At 37.4% G+C, this 23,472-nt stretch overlaps 1 protein-coding gene across 1 annotated transcript in view; it reads right to left on the bottom strand.

The window, feature by feature from the left end:
- Positions 1 to 437: 437 nt before the first annotated feature.
- LOC121330499 (ATP-sensitive inward rectifier potassium channel 12-like) overlaps positions 438 to 23,472 on the bottom strand; it is a 97,735-nt gene continuing 74,700 nt past the window's right edge. The window contains exon 2 of the mRNA XM_041277053.1: positions 438 to 2,925. Coding sequence (XP_041132987.1) covers positions 1,506 to 2,723 — 1,218 coding nt within the window. The 5' untranslated portion in view covers positions 2,724 to 2,925 and the 3' untranslated portion in view covers positions 438 to 1,505. The remainder of the gene's footprint in view (positions 2,926 to 23,472) is intronic.

Here is a 23,472-nt window from a genome sequence, read left to right as displayed (position 1 = left end):
TATATATATATATATATATATATATATATATATATATATATATATATATATATATATATATGTGTGTGTGTGTGTGTGTGTGTGTGTATGTGGAGGTGTGTGTGTGTAATCAGAATATGCAAATTTCAGCATTACAAGAGCCAATCAAATCACGTGAAAGTTGCCAAAAGGTTTCTACATTTACAGCATTTTAAAAGTTAAAGTAACTATAGCCATGTTTTGCATTGCTTGGGGCTGTGCATATCCTGATTACCCATAATTATGTAGCTACTGCTTTCTTTCACCTTAACTTGGGTTACTTTCACTAATCGGATTACAGTTACACTGCACAGATGAGCCCCAAGCAGGATGAAACATGTTTGCAGTTACAATACTTTGACTTTTAAAGCACTGTAAATGTAAAAGCCTTTTGGTGACTTTCACCTGATTTGATTGGCTCTTGTAATGCTGAAATGTGCATATCCCGATTACCCATAATAATATTGCTGACTAGATATCAAACTTTTCAGACAATAAGTCCTTAAAATGGATGCAATTCAGTAGGTGTTAATTTTCAAGTTAGAATTTTATGAATCAGTGTATGTACGTTTTAAACTTTACTTATTTTACTTTACTGATAATTATTGTAATTCAACTAAAGGAACTAGAAAGTATTTGTTTCAGTTGAGTACTAAGTTCACTGCTTCTCCTATATTCAGGAGCTCACCTGTGAATACACATAGTTTATAACTATTTTACAGTATATGGTAGTAAAATGATTGATCTATTCATGGCAATATTGCTTTCCTTTACTAGGATTGTGTCTGTTTTGTCAAGCTTCTTGTACCAGTAATTTTACTTATTCTGCAGTAAATTGTGCTTGCCAATACAGTAGTCTCTCAGAGTGTGTGGTTAATTTGTTGTGCATTGTTGCAGTGTGAGTCCAAGGAAATTTGCATGCACCACAAATCTACAGCTCCTTTGTGTATATGTTTTAAAATGTGGATAACTGCATTATTATCTCTAATTGTGGCAATACTGCATTCCCGCTGGTGTCCTAGGAGCTTAAAAAAGCAGGCAAAAAACACTGCATTTCCAATTGTTAAGTTACAACATATAACTTACCTAAGCAACCTATTTACAGATCAATGCTAAATAATCTCTTTCATTTCTATATTACATTTCTTTGTATTATTTTATTTTAAGCTTTCAGCTTGAGCAATCATACAAAAAAAATTCAAGTTTTCATTAAGAAACAAGATCATTTCTTAGTCTCGGATACACTTCCAGGAAGCCATTTTTTGTTTTTGTTTTTTTACCACAACATATGGTAATTGTATTTTGCTTCAGCATTTCTGCTTACTCTTCTAGATTCATAAGAATCTTGCCCACTGATTTTATAATGTGATCTCTCAATGTTATTGCAGCAGTTAAGTTGTCCGATGGCACTTGCATTGTTCTGCATGTACTCATTAAACCAAACAAAACAAACCAAAAAAACCTGACACAAGGTCAATGGTTAGGGGTCATATCTCTGATTCCCGCCTGTATGACTTCTGATCCAGTGCGATGGTGGCTTGTAGTCTATCAAATTCATGCCTACTGTCTGGACTCAAGTCATCCAGTACTCGGCTGGCCTCATCATCTTCTTCGTCCCTACTCATAAAAGCAAGTTCATTTTCATAACAAAAGGCGTTGGTACTAGGAACCAGGAATTTAGTCTCAATCATGTCCTTGGCACTACAGCGTGGAGTTGAGGGCACCTCGTAGGTTTTGTGGAAGTGGGAATAGTCTACTTTGTATTGTTTTTTCTCCTCAAAGAGAACAGGTTCAAACCTATGGCCCCACAGAATCTCACTTGCCAGGTATGAGCTACGAGCTTGGGTTGTCATAGCGGTGGCTTCCACCATCCCTTCAAGTATGACCACAATTTCAAAATCTGCAGTTTCTAATTCCTGTTTGTTTATGCCATATAAAGGACTGCACTCATCAATTTCGTGAATAATTGTTATTGGAGAAACCAAGAAGATACGGTCTAAACCTTTATCAAACCCAACGTTTATGTCTATTTGGTCAAGGGGTATGTATTCCCCTTCTTCTGTAATGCGTGGCTTAATCAACTGAGCCCTAACGTGGGCCTCAACAATGTGACTCTTCCTAAGGTTCCCGACACGCCACATGAGACAAAGCTTTCCATCCCTCATCGCTATTATAGCATTATGACTGAAAAGTAAGGTTTGGGCTCTCTTCTTTGGCCGTGCCATCTTTGCCATGATTGCCCCAATCATGAAAGCGTCGATAATACACCCAACAATGGATTGAAAGACCACCATGAAAACGGCAACAGGACATTCCTCAGTGACACAGCGAAACCCATATCCAATAGTAGTCTGAGTTTCAATGGAGAAAAGAAAAGCAGCTATGAAGCCGTTGACTTGCAAAACACAAGGCTTGAAGTTGTCATCGCCTGCAGGGTTGTCTAGATCTCCGTGGATGAGGGCGATTAGCCAAAAAGCAAATCCAAACACCAGCCATGATATCAAAAAGGCAAGGGAGAAGAGCAACAGCATGTACCGCCAGCGGATGTCCACACATGTTGTGAACATATCAGCCATGTATCTTTGAGACTTGTCATCCATGTTGGCGAATTGAACATTGCACTGTCCATTTTTCTTCACAAACCTGTTCCTGCACTTCCTCCGGGTGTGGATTTTTCCATTTCCGAAACCGTTTACTCCAGGCATGGTGATCAGCCTTAGGCCGTCTTCTTCTGAGGATACAATGCTTTAAAGGTTTATTCTCCCAACACTCATCCCTGTCTAGTGCAAGAGTCGTGGCCCTTGGTATGTCTTAGACCTGTGTCACTACTTAATGTCCACAAAACCTTCAGCATGAAGTCCAGGTTTTTCAGCTCTTTCAGTTGTCATGTATAAATCCAGTGAGACCCTGTGGAAAGACAAGACAAACATCAGCCCACAATACAGATTCAGCACTTTGAATAACAACTACAGCCCTAATCAAGAGGCTGTATCTCATGAGTTATTTAAAGACACTTAAATACAGATTGATATTCTTTAAACTCTTCTTGACAGTTGTTGGCTTCTTTGATGACAGGCAAGAAATGTGTCATGAATATGTATTTATTTAAATTAACCAAACACTTTGTGAATAGGGCCTCACATTTCTATTGAAGTCTTCCATCCCTAAGCAAGCAGTTAGCTATTTTCCAAGGTGCTCTGTTGATTGGGGAGGGAATGTTTAATAAAACCCTGTTAGACATTTTTGAGTATTGCAGTATTCAAATGCTATCTCACTGACAGGAACAGCTCGAGTTTGTTATTAAAGTGGAGTTAGGAATTTCCCCAAAATGTTCTGCTCTTTTTTTTTTTTTTACTTTACTAAGCTGTACTGAATCTTGTCACTTGCAAATGCTAATGGAAGTAGGAAGTATAGTAAATATTATTGTACATACATTTTCATCTATGGTTATATTGAATTCACGTCATCATAAAATACAAAGCTTCATCTACATCATCTGCCAGAAGCTAAGAGGCAGCACATATTGCATGGTATTATTCATGTCATTTGTGTTTACCATTTATTTAAATTTACTGTAGTGTTGATATTAACATTTTATTAGCTTTGCATTCTGGATTTAGTAAGACATAAAAAGGAAACTCAATTTAAGAGAACCAACTCAAAGTCAGGGAGGAAAGGCATTTAAAATAAAAGTTATACCAGTACAACAGTTATTAAACAATATGAAAATGAATAACATTCAGTCTGATTTTAAGACCACATATTTAATAACAGAACATTCTGTGCAATAATACAAATTCTACAGTGCATTGAACTAAAAAGGCAATCTTGTTCATGTTGGTAAGTGTGTTTTAGAACACAACCTGAAATATTACTGCACTGATGGATATTTTGCCTCTTTAACTTTGAGCCAGTGACCTGAGAAAGGTGGAATTTCTATACTGGGACTGGTAAAAATGACCACTTGCACCAGTCACACCCTAATACAGTGCACACATTATATTATGGATAGTCTGCATTCAGAAACCTGTAACTCCTGACAACTCCTGCAGATGAAGTGGCACTGAATTAGCTGCAAGAATCATAGATGATTTACACAGTACCAAATGGCAGTGTTGAGCTCTTGGAGATGTTTTGGCCCAGGATCTTGCATTCTGGGGTACCGGAATTAGACACTGACACTGTCAGGAGTCAACCAAGGCTAGGAGATGGAACATCTACCCCCCTGAAGGTAGATGCTGATCAGAGGGGGCAGAAAGCAGAAGGCCAGAGGAGGGGAGAAAGAACTGCAAGACATTTGAGAGTGTAGGCAAGCACTGTATTTAAGCAGTAGTTCAAGTTATGATAGTAGCAAACAAAGATTGTATTATTCAATATTTTTATCCCATCTTTTGGGTGACGTCAGACCAGAAACAGGAACCAGGAAATACACAACAGAGACATGGAGTTGGGTGGAGCTGAGCGATTGGTTTCGCTCAGCATTTAATGAATGAACAGAACAGTAAATAAAAAGGCTGTAACAAACAAAAATACAGGACACGGCACTTTCGTCAAAATAAAGAGACAAACAAAATGGACTACACAGACAAACACGGTGAGCTGATATTTTAACTATTATTATTATTATTATTATTATTATTATTATTATTATTATTATTATTATTATAACTTCTGTCTCCAATCCCATTCTCCACTCACCAATCACACAACCCCGAGTGAGTGAAAACATGCTGCTTTTATGCAGCTGTACCGAGACTCGATTGCTGATCAATCATTCAATTGGAGTCGTGGTACCACTGCACGTGAATTAATAAAGTGTAATTCCCCATGCTCAAATATTATTACATTTTACCTGCACGTGAAGTGCTGTGCAATCCTCATGCCTAAATACAAATATACATTTTAAACACGCATGTTACACAGACCTGTTTATATACCGTGTACCAATGACTATACACCAACATTAACACACAACATACAACACAAAATACACACAGGGGTGGGGCACATTGCCACAATAGTCCATTCAGATACATTTGGAGAGTTCTTTGAATAATTCATGAAAAGGCCACATGTGCAAAACAGGTGATACAGCAATTAACATTATCTAATCAATTGGAAGGAATGGCTGCAAAGTTTATTTTTTGTGAGATGATGCAGCTGTTGAGCTTGTGAGCACAAATGTGTTTGGGAAGAGTGGGTGTTTGACTGTAGCATGTGACGACAGTGCACGATTCTGATGCTATGAATGAAGGACAAAAAACTAATAAGTGACTGATTTTAAGAAGAAATAGACAAGTTTATCCCACAGCAGAATAGACAAGTACGAGCAAACCAAAATCTGAAAGAACTGTGTATGAGTAAGTGGTTATGTACTGCAAAGTACATTTAATTAATTGCTTAGAAGCTAGAACAAAAATATGGTTCACTTAGTTTACTTGAGTGACAATGACCTCCAAGACCTGGTTAGTGAAATACAGAGTGCAAAGGACAGGTAAGAATAATATACTGTGTCTTCTTTTATATGTCTTCAGATAACTAGTAACTGGATTGTGACTATTACTTTGCTCAACACAGTGCTAACATACAAGCAAACATACGCCAAGAGTCAGAGCCCCACTGCCAGCTAGCAACACCTCCCAGAGTAATTATAGCTGATCTAAATTAAGCTCTGCTATCAAGACTCATCTGCAGTGTAATTACAACATGTATGGCTGGTTTCACAGACTCCAGCTGGTTTAAGTAACAGCAGTCTAGGATTAGTGTTAATCGGGGTTTGTGAAACTAGTCATTAAGCTTTTTAGTGTCACAGAGACCGCAAGCTGATCTGACCCCAGAGGTGTTTAAATACCATTATTGGTAAACTCAACTGGGTCACTCGTGAGTTTGGTATGGTTGAGAGAAGTCGACAGCATCATATTGTCAGTGTTCTATGGTCAGCACCTTAATGTTATTAACTTAAGGAACAGATTTGAAAATATTTACAAAACTAGAACCAAACATATGATTTGACTGATGTACAGCTATGGCCAAAAGTTTTGCATTACCCTAAAATTTTGCTTCATAAATTTGAATGAAATGTTCTACTATTATCGCTTCCAGTAGAGTATAATTTTGTAGTTTCTTTGATTACATGATGTTAAATTATGTTCACATATTTATTTATTTTAAATGATGTCTCAATCTTAAAATTCTATAACAAAAATAACATCTTTATATAGCACCATCACAAAGCACATTACAGAGGTAGGCTGTGAACTGTATATTATATGCAGAGTCACTTACAAAAGGACACTAGTTAAACATCTCATCCTCAGGATGGAGCACAAGGAGGTTAATTGACTTGCTCAGGGTCACACGCTGAATCAGAGAGTGTCAGTGGTGAGATTTGAACCTGCGACCTGCTAATTACAAACCCTGGACTTTAACCACTGGACCACAGTGCTAATTCTAGGTGAGGAAAAACTTTTAACCAAAGCTGTACATATACTTCCAGGGTAAACCACAGTTGGATTATTTTAGAGTTTATTTTGCGAGCCTCAATTAAACATTAATTGATCAATTATCTCAGATAATTAATCTCAAATATCTGAGTCTCAGATCAGATTTATATACAGGCACATGCATCATGCATCTTTTCAGTTGTATTTGAAGGCTGCTGTGATTTCTAATAGTGGTTTTCACAATGCTTACATTATATTAGTATACATAATAACACACACAGGCATATTTTCAGTTCTATTTGAAGGCTTTTTGTTGTTCTCAATTCATTGATACTGTTGACTATTACCCGTCAATATTTAATTAGAACATTAGATGCTGATTGCACTGCAACCCTTAGTCATGTATTCAGTGCCCATTAAAGAAGGTTTGTTTCTCTTTTGTAATATTTTCTTCTTTTTAAAAAAGTAGGAGTTAATAAAACATGGGGGTACTGAAAATCTGGCCTTGAAGTCTAGTGTCATGTCTAAGAGATACAAATGGCAAAATCGTAGATGAAGAAAAAAAATAGCAAATATTAACTGATTTCTTTTCACAAGTTTTTACAAAGGAAGATACGGACAACATGCCCCACATGTCATCCAGTTCCTATCCAGTTTTAAATAACTTTAGCATAACTGAGGCAGAAGTGTTAAAGGGACTAGGAGCTCTTAAAATAAACAAATCCCCTGGGTCGGATGAGACCCTTCCAATAGTACTCAAAAAAATGAAAGAAGTTATTTACAAACCGCTAACCAAGATCATGCAACAGTCTCTTGACGCAGGGGTTGTACCAACAGACTGGAGAATTGCAAACATAATACTGATCCACAAAAAGGGAAACAAAACTGAACCAGGTAACTACAGACCAGTAAGCCTGACTTCTATTATATGCAAACTTATGGAAACTATAATAAGATTCAAAATGGAAAATTACCTATATGATAAGAGTATCCTGGGAGACAGTCAGCATGGTTTTAGGAAAGGGAGATCATGTCTAACTAACCTGCTCGATTTTTTTGAGAATGCAACATTGACAGTGGATAAATACAAAGCATATGACATGGTTTATTTATATTTCCAGAAAGCTTTTGACAAAGTCAGACATAAAAGATTAATTTTCAAACTGAATGCAGTCAAGATTCAAGGAAATGTATGCACATGGATTAGGCAGTGGTTAACATGTAGAAAACAGAAAGTGCTGATTAGAGGAGAAACCTCAGAACAGAGTGAGGTAACCAGTGGAGTACCACAGGGATCAGTATTAGGTCCTCTGCTATTCCTAATCTACATTAATGATTTAGATTCTGTTATAATAAGCCCACTTGTTAAATTTTCAGATGGCACAGAAATAGGAGGAGTGGCAAACACTGTTGCAGTAGCAAAGGTCAACCAAAATGATCTAGATAAGATTCAGAACTAAGTAGACACATGGCAAATGACATTTAATACAGAAAAGTGTAAGATACTGCACGTAGGCAATAAAAATGTGCATTATAAATACCATATGGGAGATACTGAAATTGAAGATGGAATCTATGAAAAAGACCTAGGAGTTTATATTGACTCAGAAATGTCTTCATCTAGAACAGGTGTCTCAAACTCAATTTACATGCGGGCCAATGTCGACCCTGAAATCTTAATGTAGGGCCAATGACATCACGAAAGATGGTATTGGTTAAAAAAAAAAAAATCTTCTTTCATGAAGTATTACACTGAACTGTCATAGAACTTTTTACATTCCGGTTTGCCAAAGATTTTTTAGTGTTTGCCAGACTCCTGGCAACGTTTCAGTTCTGTGAGTCTGTTGATGTTTTGCCTCAGTGACTGAGCAGTTGAAACCTTCAGGATTGCAGCAAGATGTGTCTCAGATCATTTTGTTCTGTATTTTGACTTGTTTATATTCATAGTGGAAAAAAGTTTCTCGCAAATGTATGTGCTGCTGAACAGAGCCATGGTTTTTCTAAAGCTTTTGCAAAGCTGTGGAAAATATGGTGGTAGCTGCTTCAAGAACTGTGTGATGTCTCCTTGGGCTTCTTTGAATTTATTCTTCAGAGGTGTGTTGCATTAAAGATCAATGAGCTCCATCTGTAAATCACTTGGTGCTGTTTCAGCCAACAACTGGAAGCTTACTCTTTGCTTTCTGAAATCTGCAAACGGCTGATCAAATTCTTCCAAAAGCAGGTCAAGTTTAGCAGTGTATTCAGCACAACTGAACTGCATTTCAATGTCCAGCTCTTCCAGAAGTGACTTGCATGATGGGAAATTAGTGCGATTACTCTGAGAAATCAGACTTTTCCACAGTTTCAGTTTAGTTGTGAATGCTTTCACATTATCAAACACTGTTGTCACAAGTTGACCAGGACCTTGTAGCTTCAGGTTTAAGTTATTCAACTCTTGGGTGATATCAACAAGGTAAGCAAGATCTAGGATCCATTTTGTGTCTTCAAAATCTGACAGAGGCATTTTAATCTCTTCCATGAACCTTTTCATCTCTGTTTTTAAGAATCTCTTTAAAACAGTGCCCCTGCTTAGCCAACACACCTCTGTGAAGTGCAGCAAGTCACCATATTTGGATTCAATTTCCTCCAAGAAAGCAAAAAAGTGTCTGTGCTGCAAGCCCCTGGAGGAATGTAATTCACACATTTCACAACAACGGGCATAACGTTGTTGAGCTTCAAAGATTTACTGTACAGTGCATGCTGATGAACGATGCAGTGTAATGCTACTGGTTGCTCTGCATTTTGTTTTTCCATCTTTTTTTGCACAAGCACTACCAACCCATTCTATTTCCCAATCATTGCTGGGGCTCCATCTGTTGTTAAGCCTGATAAGAATGCCACTGCAGACCAGTGTTCTAGTGTATCTTTAAGGTTTGGAAAGATCTCAGTTGGTGTTATTTTACCGCACATTGTAGACAAGCTTAGCCATTCTTCGTGACTTTAAAGTTAATATCAACACCTCTCATAAATATCGTCAGCTGCACACTATCAACCAAATTGGTGCTCTCATCAAGCGTGATAGAGTATGCACTGAATGCTTTGCCTTTCTCGCAGAGCTGCTCCTCAAGATCTTCAGAAAGCTCAACAACATGCTCTGCTACTGTATTTGCAGACTGGCTAATATTGCTAAAAACGTTTTTCCTGTCAGGACATATGACCTCAGACACTTTGATTATCCAGTCTTCACCATCAGTGAACAGCTTCCCAGACTTAGCAATCATTTCACTCACCACATAACTTGCCAAAACTCTTTTTTTCACTTTCTGAAAAAGCTGTTGCTGCAACACTAATCCTTTCTTTAACTGTATAGCTGTATTCTCTCTCTCTCTCTCTCTCTCTCTCTCTCTCTCTCTCTCTCTCTCTCTCTCTCTCTCCTCCCCTATATTTATCATACTGCTCTGCATGCTTTGTTGTATAGTGCCTTTTAATATTGTTCTCTTTTAAAACAGCAACTCTTTCCTTGCAAATCAAACATGTCGCACTCTGTTTGTGCTCCACAAAAAAACAAAAACAAAAAAATCAACAGCCCACTTTACTTGAAATTGCCTGTGTTTGTGGTCAATTTTTCTTTTAGACTGAGACATTTCTTTGCTCATTTACGTTTGTTGGGGATCCCTGTACGATATATTTTACGATATATGCTACGATCAGTAGTTCTTATAGTCTCAGTGCCACTCATATTTTTTGTATTGATGCTGACTTAAAAGAGAAAGTTTAGATCTGATCAATTATCTCTTGTCAATTGTCATGGTCCAAAATGTTGGGGTTTCACTGTCACCAAACTGTCAGTTCAGTTGCTCCTCCCGAACACATGTCGGTCTCTATGGTTTCTTATCTCTGCTGTAAACCAGGACTGTATCAATTTATGGTAGCTAATGCGACAGTTCTTAAAGTGGTAGCAACATATTACAACAGAACTAACCATAAACAATGCACAGCATCGCCTACACACGTTTTACAACTATACTCGAGTTTTACATATGCAGCTCCATGCGGGCCAGATTAAATTACTTTTGTGTAACTATTTAACAGGCCGGATTGCAGCACTGTGCGGGCCGCATGTGGCCCGCAGGCCGTGAGTTTGAGACCCCTGATCTAGACAATGTGGGGAAGCTATAAAAAAGGCTAACAAGATAGTCGGATATATAGTAAAATGTTGGATTTAAATCAAGGGAAGTAATGTTAAAACTTTATAATGCATTAGTAAGACTTCATCTAGAATACTGTGTTCAGTTCTGGTCACCTTGCTACAAATAGGATATTGCTGGTTTAGAAAGAATGCAAAGAAGAATGACCAGAATTATTCTGAGTTTAAAAGGCATGTCATATGCAGACAGATTAAAATAACTCAGTCTTGAACAAAGAAAGCTATGCAGTGATCTGATTCAAGCATTCAGAATTCCAAAAAAGTATTGACAATGTCAACCCAAGAGACTTTTTTGACCTGAAAAAAGAAACAAGGACCAGTGGTCACAAATGGAAATTAGATAAAGGGACATTCAGAATAGAAAATAGAAGGCACTTTTTTACATAAAGAATTGTGGGAATCTGGAACAATTCCCCAATAATGTTGTTGAAGCTAACACACTGGGATCCTTCAAGAAGCTGCTTGATGAGATTCTGGGATCAAAAAGCTACTAACAACCAAACAAGCAACATGGGCCTCTTCTCATTTGTAAACTTTCTTATGTTCTTATGTTGACTTGCTGCTAGGCGATTTCCATACTAAACCTCTGATGTTAAGTAATAACTTGCTGACCTAGTCGACCATATTTTTCTCACCTACTCTTTCAAATTAGTATTCGTTCCACCCCTAGTAGCTATGGATCAGTGAATGGTTGACATGATGATTGTGGGCATTACCTACATCTACTTGTTGCTGGGGATCACATTGGCCCCTGCCTGGTAATTTGCATTGCTTTACATTATATTTGTAGGTTACATGCTGTGGGGTTGGAAGTTTACATAGCATGCACAAATCTATTTAGATCGGTGCAGGAGGATAGCTTCCACATACTGACCAATCACTTCTTTTTTGGGATTGTTTTTATGTTTGTTATTCCTGAGGTGAATTGCAACATTGGGGCAATTTCTATAGAAAATGAAAAATAAGTCTCACCTTTGCTCACTTTATTTTGGTAGTACCTTTGAGTTGTGTGTGCTTGCATGTGTTTCTGTCTGAGTTCCAATCTGGCCTTGCATGACCACTGATATCATGAAGCTTTCTTAAACTGGGTTTCCATGAAGTGTTTAGATTGCGTTGAAGCACTGCAAGTGCTGAGTACTATCCTTGTATTATTTACAAAACTACATGTATTATGACTACATGTATATTGATTACACTGTGTAACAATTTTTTTTTTTTTTTTTTGTTCCTGGGTAGTAAGTGTTATTTCCTAATTGCTTATGCCTCAAAAGTATAGAAAATGGCTATTATTCCCCACAAACTTTGCTTTTGTGACCAGGACAGTGATATTTCAAAATATCACTATTTCCAATGGGCAAATGGGCAAATGTGTGTCTTTTCGTTCACATAAAGTCAGAAAAAAACAACATATGAATCCAAATTAATATGTATTTATACTAAAGTAATACAAAGATGACTACAAAAGATTTAAAAGTGAGTAGTTTTTCAAGATTTACAATTATACTGAACCAAAGTTTCAGCAATTTTGATCCTTATAGTCTATGAACGAAATTAAAAGACCAGCACTTTAGGCTAATGATCAAAATCAAGTCAAAATGTATAGTACAGTACATTTTAAAAACATTGGTAGTAAAACAGGCTACCCTACTCATGGCGTTTCCCCACTAATATAATAATAATAATAATAATAATAATAAATAATAATAATAATAATAATAACAACAACAACTACCGGCAGTTTTTACAACTTCCAAGCTCAGTACCAACTGGAAATTTTGGCAAGCTGTAGCACTGCAGCACAAGTATTAACAACAAAGCAGTTTCAATTCACACTACTGCATTAGTTCATTATCTCACGATGCATTATAATTTTAAATACCACAGTAACAATGACCCTGTCTACACACTGTAAGAAGTTATAAGCTCATTTTACATTTAACCTTAAGGAGAGGTCAAAGGTCACAATCAAGGTAATTTTTCAATACAGCATATATGGGTTCCTAAATGTGTTGGATAGTAACCATAACCCCATGTGTACTGTAAGGAGTTATAAGCTAGTTTTACATTTTAACTTAAGGAGAGGTCAAAGGTCGCAGGCAAGGTCATTTTTGTATATAGTACATATAGTTTCATATATGTCTTCCATAATAACCATTAACCTATCTGCACTTTGTAAGGAGTTCCAAGCTAGTTTAACCGCTTAACATGTTTGATTTGACCGAAAATTTTTGAAAGGTTTTTAAAGAAATGCGTCAGGTGGCCATACTGGTTTACATACAAACACAGTTTTTGAAAAAGTCAATTGCATTGACATGGGGATGATACCTGTGAACCTTGGAGTTAATCAACTAAACCGTGTTCAACTAATGCGGTTTTAAATTTAAGAACGAAATGTAGGTCTGGCCGCCATCTGGTTTTACGAAAGAACACCATTTTGCCATATTTAAATTCCATTGACACCTACCAAGTTAGGAGTAAGTTGGTTAAATGGTTTGCAAACAGGAGCAGTTTGATGTTTGGGCACATTTTAGCGAATTTAGTGGCAGCCATTTTGATAGTAAAATTTGTCGCAGCAACTTTTGTTTCGCAAACTTGAAGCGGGTTTGGTTGCTGATGACATATGTCAAGTTTCATATCAATCGGTTCACCAGATCCCAAGAAGAAGATTTTGAAAAGTTCTTCCAAAAAATGCCAAAGTGGTAGAACCAATGTTGCAACTGTGTCCTCAGTTAAAAAACGTCGACTTGACATCGTAAATTTGTCGGCAAGAGCAACTGTTGTTTTACACGCTAGTTTGTTAATGGATTACCAAGTAGCCAAGTAACCAGATGTGTGTGCAAGCATGTGTCCTGCGTACAGGAGTAGTTTAATTTTTTTTTTGCCCAGCTTATTAAACGAGAATTTTATTATTAATGAATTGGTTTACTTGATTCAGAAATAACAATAGCCAGCTTGGAACTTTCAAAGAAGAGAAGAATTCTTCTTCTCTTTCTTATAGAACAGAACCTGTCTGGAATCCCTTTGTGGACTTAGGGTGTCTCTGTCACGTTCCGGTCATCTTTATACAGTATTTAACCCAGTGGGTTTATAATATTATATATATATATATATATATATATATATATATATATATATATATATATATATATACACACACACACACAGTGGCTTGCAAAAGTATTCAGACCCCTGACCAATTCTCTCATATTACTGAATTACAAATGGTACATTGAAATTTTGTTAAGTTTGATATTTGATTTTTAAACACTGAAACTCAGAATAAATTATTGTAAGGTGACATTGGTTTTATGTTGGGAAATATTTTTAAGAAAAAGAAAAAACTGAAATATCTTGCTTGCATAAGTATTCAACCCCTGTGCTGTGGAAGCTCCAGTTTGCACCGATGAAAGATATAAACAATTACCTTACCATTGGCCTCCACCTGTGAACCATTAAAGTTGCTGTCACATTTTCTGGATATAAACACCACTGTTGAAGGATCATTGGTAAGGCTGTGAATCTGAAGGAAAATGAAGACCAAAGAGCATTCTACAGAAGTTAGAGATAAAGTAATACAAATGCATAGATTAGGGAAAGGGTACAAAATAATATCCAAGTGTTTGGATATCCCAGTGAGCACAGTTGGATCAATAATAAGGAAGTGGAAGCTGCATCACACCACCCAGGCACTGCCAAGAAAAGGCCGTCCCTCAAAACTCAGTACTCAAACAAGAGGGAGACTTGTGAGAGAAGCCACAGAGAGGCCAACAATCACTTTGAAGGAGCTACAGAGTTCATTGGTTGGGAGTGGAGTAATGGTGCACCAGTCAACCATATCAAGAGCTTTGCATAACATTGGCCTCTACAGGAGGGTGGCAAGAAAGAAGCCGTTACTCAAAAAGTACCATCTGAAAGTACATCTGGAGTTTGCCAGAAAGTATGAGAGTGACTGAGCTGTGATGTGGGAAAAGGTTCTGTGGTCAGATGAGACCAAGATAGAGCTTTTTGGCCAAAACTCAAAGCACTATGTGTGACGCAAACCTAACAATGCCCATGCCTCAAGACACACCATCCCTACAGTGAAGTATGGTGGTGGCAGCATCATGCTGTGGGGATGCTTCTCATCAGCAGGGACTGGGCATCTTGTTACAATTGAAGGAAGAATGGATGGAGCAAAATACAGGATAATACTGCAAGAGAATCTGCTTCAGTCTGCTAAAAAACTGAAGCTTGGGAGGAAATTTACCTTTCAGCAGAACAATGATCCCAAGCACAAGGCCAAAGCAAAACTGGAGTGGCTCAAGAACAAAAAGGTGAATGTCCTACAGTGGTCCAGTCAAAGTCCTGATCTAAATCCCACTGAGAATCTGAGGCACTATTTGAAAATTGCGGTCCACAAGCGTCGTCCAACCAACCTGGAGTAAATCTGCCAAGAAGAATGGGCCAAAATCACTCCGACACTGTGTGCAAAGCTGGTACATACTCACCCCAAAAGACTTAAAAAACTGTTGTTGCAGCGAAAGGTGGTTCTACCAAATATTAATGTGTGGGGGTTGAATACTTATACAAGCAAGACATTTCAGTTTTTTATTTTTCTTAAAAATATTTCCCAACATAAAACCAGTGTCATCTTACAATAATTGATTTTGAGTTTAATGTTTTAAAATAAAATATCGAACAGAACGAAATTTCAATGTACCATTTGTAATTTAGTAATATGATAGAATTGGTCAGGGGTCTGAATGCTTTTGCAAGGCACTGTGTATATATATATATGTTCCTGTTGTTATTGATGAACCAGTATATCTGTAGTCATGTGCATTGTGACTGCTTATTTATTATTCAGTGACAACCCTCACATGTAACACATCACCCTGTTACAGGCCCCTATTTCAGCATTTGTCTCTGAATATGGTTCCAGTTGGATTTGTAGCTGGACTTAAAGTCATGCATCGGGTTGGGTACCTGAGGGTGACCTGCAAAAGAGGGTTGGGTTCGGGCAGCAGTTTGCGGTGCAGGTGTGGGTCAAACTCTGGTCTGAATTTTAATCACCAAAAACATTTTCTGTCCTTTCAGCATACTTGTCTGTAACCCTTTCCTAAATAACATATTAGAAAGTCAACGTGTTTCCTGCATGAAAGCAGGAGGCAATTGGGGGGAGTCAACTGAGCACTGTTTCAGTTTGTTTTGCTGCTTTTTTGATCCGTCGCAAGATCCTTTCACGGCTCCTTGGTGATATAAAAAATGTCTGTGAGCAAGGTGAAAGAAAAGATAGCGCAGGGTTTATATCATGTAGTGGATAACAATGCAAGAGATAAATCAGAAGTGTGTAGTTATTTTGGGAATATATAGCGTATGAAAATAATGAACAAGTGACTGGATTTGTTGCTTGTAAAACCTGTCATTATGTTTTTGTGTATGACAGCCACAAAATAGGTACAACTCTGCAAAAGCACAGGTGTAGCTACATTTCAACTGGTGGCACAAAAGGAATACAGGTATTTTATAGTAAAGTAAGTACAGTAATCCATTACATATCCAACTGCGATGGGACCAGAGTAAGGGGGGATATGTAAAAAGGCAGATAAATGAATCCTTTTTTAAATACCATTATACACAGCTGTAACAATTACCGTATTCACACAATTATTGTTTTGAGATTCAGACTTATTTATTTAAAAGGGAGCTCCCCTAAAGTCCATGTTTAGAAAGATACAAGCTATTAATGCTTGTGACAGAGTAGCCATCTGCCGTGTGGGTGCGTACATTCGCTGCTAAGTGCCAGGCAGAAGATTGCGGTTGAACTTGATACGCCCCACAGGCCAACTGGATTTATTTTACATATCAACACACTGAACAGCTCGACATGACACTACCAGCAATGGTTGCACACGGAGCAGATGAAACATAGTGTAGGAAACACTAACACTTGTGTAGGAAACACTTTTTGGTAGGATCTACAATATGTGAACTAATATTCTCAGTTCAACAATAAACTAATGTTTTTGATCTGGCGGATAAACGACTAGGGTGTACTTGTGACTGGCGGATACATGACAGATTACTGTAGAGATAGGAAATATCTTACAATGTTAAAATATATCCTGACCATTAAAGAAAGCTACCATGCCATATAGCTTATTGTATAAATTCAATCTGTGGCGAATGGTAGATATATCTGTATGAATGTGAGCATGTGAGAGAGTCCGTTGACAGAGATAGTAGGTAAAGGACAAACACTTACGGGTTTGGGTCAGGTTGCAGATCTTATTAAAGCGGGTTGGGTTGAATCGCGGATAAAAATAAAGTGCTGCAGCTGACTGTGGGTTCGGGTTGGATCTTGTAGTAGCAGATCCTGTTTTCAACCTGTGCAGCTTCGATTTTTTCTTATTCTTATTGTGATTGGCTGCAAAGACAACAGGGCTAGCCAGAGACTGGATAATGTTTGTTGGGGGGTTGGTTTTTCTTGTGTACAGTTTCCTAGTAACTGAAGACACTGTATTATGGGAGATAAAGTTGTTAGTGGAAGTTTTAGGGGAGGCAGGAGCGGAGGAAGACTGTGCTGTGCAGTAAAATTGCAACGTGTATTTTTAAGCAATAAGTAAAAATGTAGAGCATATTTTGGATCTTTTATGTGTAAAAACGGCCGCTACGTAGCTTATCTGGACCACTGCATATGATATTACTTTTTTTTTCCAATGTGTAACTTGAGATAACTACAGTTACTTAGATAACAATGATTAAATGCACTGACTAAATAAAAGTGTGATTATTATTATTATTATTATTATTATTATTATTATTATTATTATTATTATTATTATTATTATTATTATTATATCTGTGTTTTAAGGAACTGATAAAGTACAGTGCAACTAGGTGTAATTGCATTCTCCTGTTTTGTTTTTGTTTGTGTTATTGTACCATGCTATGTGTATTGTATTAAAGTATTATTTATGTATCAGGATGTAATGGTATGTAAGCAAGGCTACAGTAACAAAGATATGATAGAATGGACAGTACCTGTGAATCTGTGCAAGGGTTCTGTTCTGCAACTCACTTGTGTTTAATAATTTGGTGCAGTATTTTAAATAATGTTCTCGTGTAAAAAATTATAAAATTTCTGTTTACTACAAATTGCCTAACAAAAACATATTATTACAGGTAATTAAATCACAAAAATGAACACTATGTAATTTAGAGGTACAGCAACATAGTATGGCTTACTAACAATTTTTAATAAAGGTCTCCACACACCGGACGCAATGCGATTTGTCCTGCAATAAAATTGTACTTCTGTTGCAACACTACCTTTTACACCAATGGCGTGTAAATAAAAATAACCAATAACAGCTAATAAAAATGTAGAATAGCTTTTCAGAATACTGTCATTAAAGGTAAACGACTCATACACACCAGCTATATCCAGTTCCCTGGAAATGGACTGCCAGATGTTGTCCCTCATTGCTGTGTCTTTATAATTTTTGTGTTCTTTATGGTCCAGCTCCAGGTATTTTGATACTGTAAGAATTATCCTTTGTTCCGAAATTGTTTATTGAAGGCACGCAAGGGAAACTGTTCCTTATTGGTCAGTTCAAATCATAAAAATAGACACCAATCCTAATTTGTTTGCATCGCTTCAATGCTGCTTTTGTGTCGGCCGTCACATTGCAGGCAGTGTGAACAGCTCATATCAAAAATACATGTTTTATTATTTTTGTTGTGGTGCAGTGTGTTTTACGACACATTCGCTTGTCGCAGCATGTCCGGTGTGTAGAGGCCTTTATCTACTTACAGAACAGATACATTGTTTTACTATTTAACTCGACTAATCATTATTTGTAGTATTTTGCTTTCAGAAGTGTAGCTGTACAGTCACATTTCCCAACACTAAAATTATTCTGGGTGAATTTACTGTAAGTAAGCAATATGCTGGCACAAGATGCTAACTGTAAAAAACTATAGTAAATTGACACTAAAGAGTTATATTTTATTGTCAGAATGCAAGTTTGTGGGTAATTTATTTTAGTGATATTCTAAAAGGGTCACAATGAGCAAGAAAAGTTTTACAGTTTCACAATTTACTTTAAAATTAACATATTTATTGAGTCATTAATAGTTTAAGTGTTGCTTACTGAATTAATATGTTCAGCACTGTGAAGCCTAAAACAGTCAAATGAATCTGAGTATTTCCAACTTTAGTTACTGAAACTTTTTAGTATATGTGGACTGCAGATCTAATTGTAAAGTTCCTCCAGCAGTCATTTTTATATCTTATTACCAGAACGAAGGGAATTTATTTAGTGCTGTCAACTCAAACAGAAGTCATGATATTTCTTTCTATGCATTATTTAATAAACCAACTGGGCTAGCGTGCAGTTTTAAAGTAACCTGCGGTTTTAAACTAACCAGCAGTTTTAAAGTAAATGCTAGACCTGCAAGACAAGTTTCATCTGTTCTTTCTGTTTTTGATCTCATTGATATTGTGTTGTTTGTAAACAGTGGCAGATTTGTTTGCCACAGAGGTGACTTATTTACACATATTATATTATGGTATACAATAAAATACATAGGAAATTGAGTCTATTGGGCCCATTTATGCTCGTCCAAGTGGGTCTTAATAAAGGACAGCATCAACAACACGACTAGGTAATCAATTCCATAACCTCTCTACTCTCTGTGTTAAGAAGTGTCTCTTCCCTCTGTCCTAAGTCTATCTCCACTAAATTTCCTTCTGTGTCCTCTGGTCCTGGTTTCTGTACTGCACTTAGTATTTATTTTTTTTACAGTGAAATGGAAGGTAAAATCATAAGGCAAGCAGCCTAAATCTTATACGTGTCTATGTGACAGAAAGACAATGATATCTGGTGGTAAATCTCCCTCCCGACCTATAAGGGTGCTAAGGAATGGGAGAGTACCCTGGACTGCTTGGTCTGACACTTCATTCCTAGGGTTAAAAGGAAGTTGGTCATTTAGAGCAGGGTTGGTACATTAATTCATCGACCTGGAAGGGAAATGATGTGGCAGCCACAGATTAGAAGAGCGGTTGCAATCGTTTATCAAGGCATCATGAGTGACGGTATAAGTAAGGGATGGAGTAAAGCAATCTTTTCCTTTGTTTTGGTTAGAGAACAACCCGGAAGATCCTGTGTTTTCTGTGGAGAAAATCGTGAATGTTTTGTTTTGTTTATTGTAATGTCAAAATAATACTGTTTGTGATTATTTAGACAGCTGAACACAATCCAGGAACTGTCGCTAAAGGCCAGCAAAAACCTGGACAACACTGCACTTTGTTTGCACTAAAGTATTGTATTTTTACCACAAGCACTAGAGCACGCACTGTGGACGGGTGTTTGTGTTAGTGTATGTGTTATGTGTGGGTGAATTAAAACGGGACTGTTATTATTTCGGGGCCAACCCGCGGATTACAGATAAGCAATGGTTATTCTTCATAAGCAATGGTTATTCTTCAAAAAGGTAGTACTAGAGGTGCAAAACAATTACATCCCTAAAGTAGACAAAGCTAAATGTAAAACTAAATTGCCAAAATGGTTTAATAGATCAATTTAAAAAAATATTCAGCGAAAAAAGGCACTTTACAGAGCATTAAAAAAGGACCAAAAAGAAAGTACACAGAAAGAGTACACGGAACTGCAAATGCAAGTCAAAAAGGAAGTTAGAAAGGCCAAGAGAGAAATAGAAATTAACATTGCTAAGGGAGCTAAAACTAATTCCAAAATGTTTTTCCAATATTACAACAGCAAGAGAACATTCAAAGAGGAGATTAAATGCTTAAAAGATACAAATGGCAAAATCGTAGATGAAGAAAAGAAAAAGCAAATATATTAAATGATTACTTTTCACAAGTTTTTACAAAGGAAGATACTGACAACATGCCCCACATGTCATCCAGTTCCTATCCAGTTTTAAATAACTTTAGCATAACTGAGGCACAGGTGTTAAAGGGACTAGGAGCTCTTAAAATAAACAAATCCCCTGGGCCGGATGAGATCCTCCCAATAGTACTCAAAGAAATGAAAGAAGTTATTTACAAACTGCTAACCAAGATCATGCAGCAGTCTCTTGACACAGGGGTGGTACCGACAGACTGGAAAATTGCAAACGTTATACCGATCAACAAAAAGGGAAACAAAACTGAACCAGGTAACTACAGACCAGTAAGCCTGACTTCTATTATATGCAAACTTATGGAAACTATAATAAGATCCAAAATGGAAAATTACCTGTATGGTAACAGGGTCCTGGGAGACAGTCAACATGGTTTTAGGAAAGGGAGATCGTGTCTAACTAACTTGCTTGATTTTTTTGAGGATGCAACATCGATAATGGAAAATTGCAAAGCATATGACATGGTTTATTTAGATTTCCAGAAAGCTTTTGACAAAGTCCCGCACAAAAGATTAATTCTCAAACTGAACGCAGTAGGGATTCAAAGAAACACATGTACATGGATTAGGGAGTGGTTAACATGTAGAAAACAGAAAGTACTGATTAGAGGAAAAACCTCAGAATGGAGTGTGGTAACCAATGGTGTACCACAGCGATCAGTATTAGGTCCTCTGCTATTTCTAATCTACATTAATGATTTAGATTCTGGTATAGTAAGCAAACTTGTTAAATTTGCAGAGGACACAAAAGTAGGAGGAGTGGCAAACACTGTTGTAGCAGCAAAGGTCATTCAAAATGATCTAGACAAGATTCAGAACTGGGCAGACACATGGCAAATGACATTTAATAGAGAAAAGTGTAAGGTACCACATGCAGGAAATAAAAATGTACATTATAAATATCATATGGGAGATACTGAAATTGGAGAAGGAATCTATGAAAAAGACCTAGGAGTTTTTGTTGACTCAGAAATGTCTTCATTAGACAATGTGGGGAAGCTATAAAAAAGCCTAACAAGATGCTCGGATACATTATGAAAAGTGTTGAATTTAAATCAAAGGAAGTGATGTTAAAACTATACAATGCTCTAGTAAGACCTCATCTTGAATATTTTGTTCAGTTCTGGTCACCTCGCTATAAAAAAGATATTGCTGCTCTAGAAAGAGTGCAAAGAAGAGTGACCAGAATTATTCCGGGCTTAAAAGGCATGTCATATGCAGATAGGCTAAAAGAATTGAATCTGTTCAGTCTTGAACAAAGAAGACTATCTGGCAACCTAATTCAAGCATTCAAAATTCTAAAAGGTATTGACAGTGTTGACCCAAGGGACTTTTTCAGCCTGAAAAAAGAAACAAGGACCAGGGGTCACAAATGGAGTTTAGAAAAAGAGGCATTCAGAACAGAAAATAGGAGACACTTTTTTTACACAGAGAATTGTGAGGGTCTGGAATCAATTCCCCAGTAATGTTGTTGAAGCTGACACCCTGGGATCCTTCCAGAAGTTGCTTGAAGAGATTCTGGGATCACTAAGCTACTAACAACCAAATGAGCAAGATGGGCCGAATGTAAACTTTCTTATGTTCTTATGTTCTAATACACGCCGCTGTATTGCTACTCATTGATTGTTATTATTTACTGTTGTTAGCCATCAGGCGTTTGGATTACAAAATACAACCATTAATCAACATTGCACTTCTGTCTGTTTATTGATCACTTGCACCTGCACATTGTTAACCACTTTGCCACAGACTGCCCTATAGATGTAATTGCTCCACAACATGTGCTCTTCCCACCCCTCTCACAACAGATCGAGAATGCTGTGGGGCTGTCGGCCATACAAGAGCTCAATGGGGAATAACCCTGTCAAACTCTGCGGCACCTCTTTTACTGTAAAAAGGAGGTAGGGAAGAAGCAATGTTTTTGCAAATTCACAAATCATCTCAGCATCTGCTTTAGGGTCTGATTAAAACGCTCCACCAAAGCGTCCATCGGTGGATGTGTGACAGAAATACAATGAATCTTGCTTGTAAATATCCCTCCAGACCTGTGAGGGCACTAAGCAGCAAAGACAGAGTTCTTTGGATGAGCTGACCTGAAAGTTCTTTCCCCGGATCGGGAAGTCGGTCCATCTGGAAGAAGACGAGACTCCGTTGAAAGAACTTATTGACCCGGAGCGGGAAACAATGTAGCAGCTAGAGATCGTAAAGGCACCTGCATTCGTTTACCAAGGGATCATGCATGACAGCATATAAGGGGTATGGAGAATCATAATATGCTCCTTCATTTTGGTTACGAAATATCACCCGGAGGGACCCATGCAGGAATTGTGAGACTATCGTGAGTGTTTGTTTGTCTGTTACTTGTGTGTTCATAGACAGCTAACACGTTCCGAAGCTGTTGCTAAGGCCCAGCCTAAAAACCTGGAACAGCACTACAATGTTGTCATGCATTAAACTGTATCACCCACTACAAGCACTTCAGCACGCACCCAGGACTGGTGACTATGTTTGTATATTGTGGGAGAGATACCTGTGTTTATTGTTTGGGCCTGCAAATCCATTATTATTTACCCCGTGCATTACTCATTGCTGTGTATTGCCGGGGATCATTGTTTTGGTCACCAGACCTGGATTATAAAATAAAGCACTTTTCCATACTGGAATACAATCTGTCTGTTTTATTCCTGCACTGCATCACCTCTGCGCCTGTACAAAATAAACCACTTTGCCACAGGATGATAAACAGATGTCCAAATGGGATGTATTTTTTATATTTTATACATTTGCTGTAAAGTTTGAGACAAGAAGTTAATTCCATGATCAGTCAATATCTCTTTGGGGATCCCTAATCTCGATATAATCCGCACTAATTAATTGTCTATTGTAGGTGTGCTTGTAGACCTCAATGGAACTGCCT

Source organism: Polyodon spathula, chromosome 18 (genome assembly GCF_017654505.1).
Source record: "Polyodon spathula isolate WHYD16114869_AA chromosome 18, ASM1765450v1, whole genome shotgun sequence".
Taxonomy (NCBI): Eukaryota; Metazoa; Chordata; class Actinopteri; order Acipenseriformes; family Polyodontidae; genus Polyodon; species Polyodon spathula.
The sequence above is the reverse complement of the archived record's forward strand: the minus strand, read 5'-3'. Positions and strand labels throughout refer to the sequence as shown.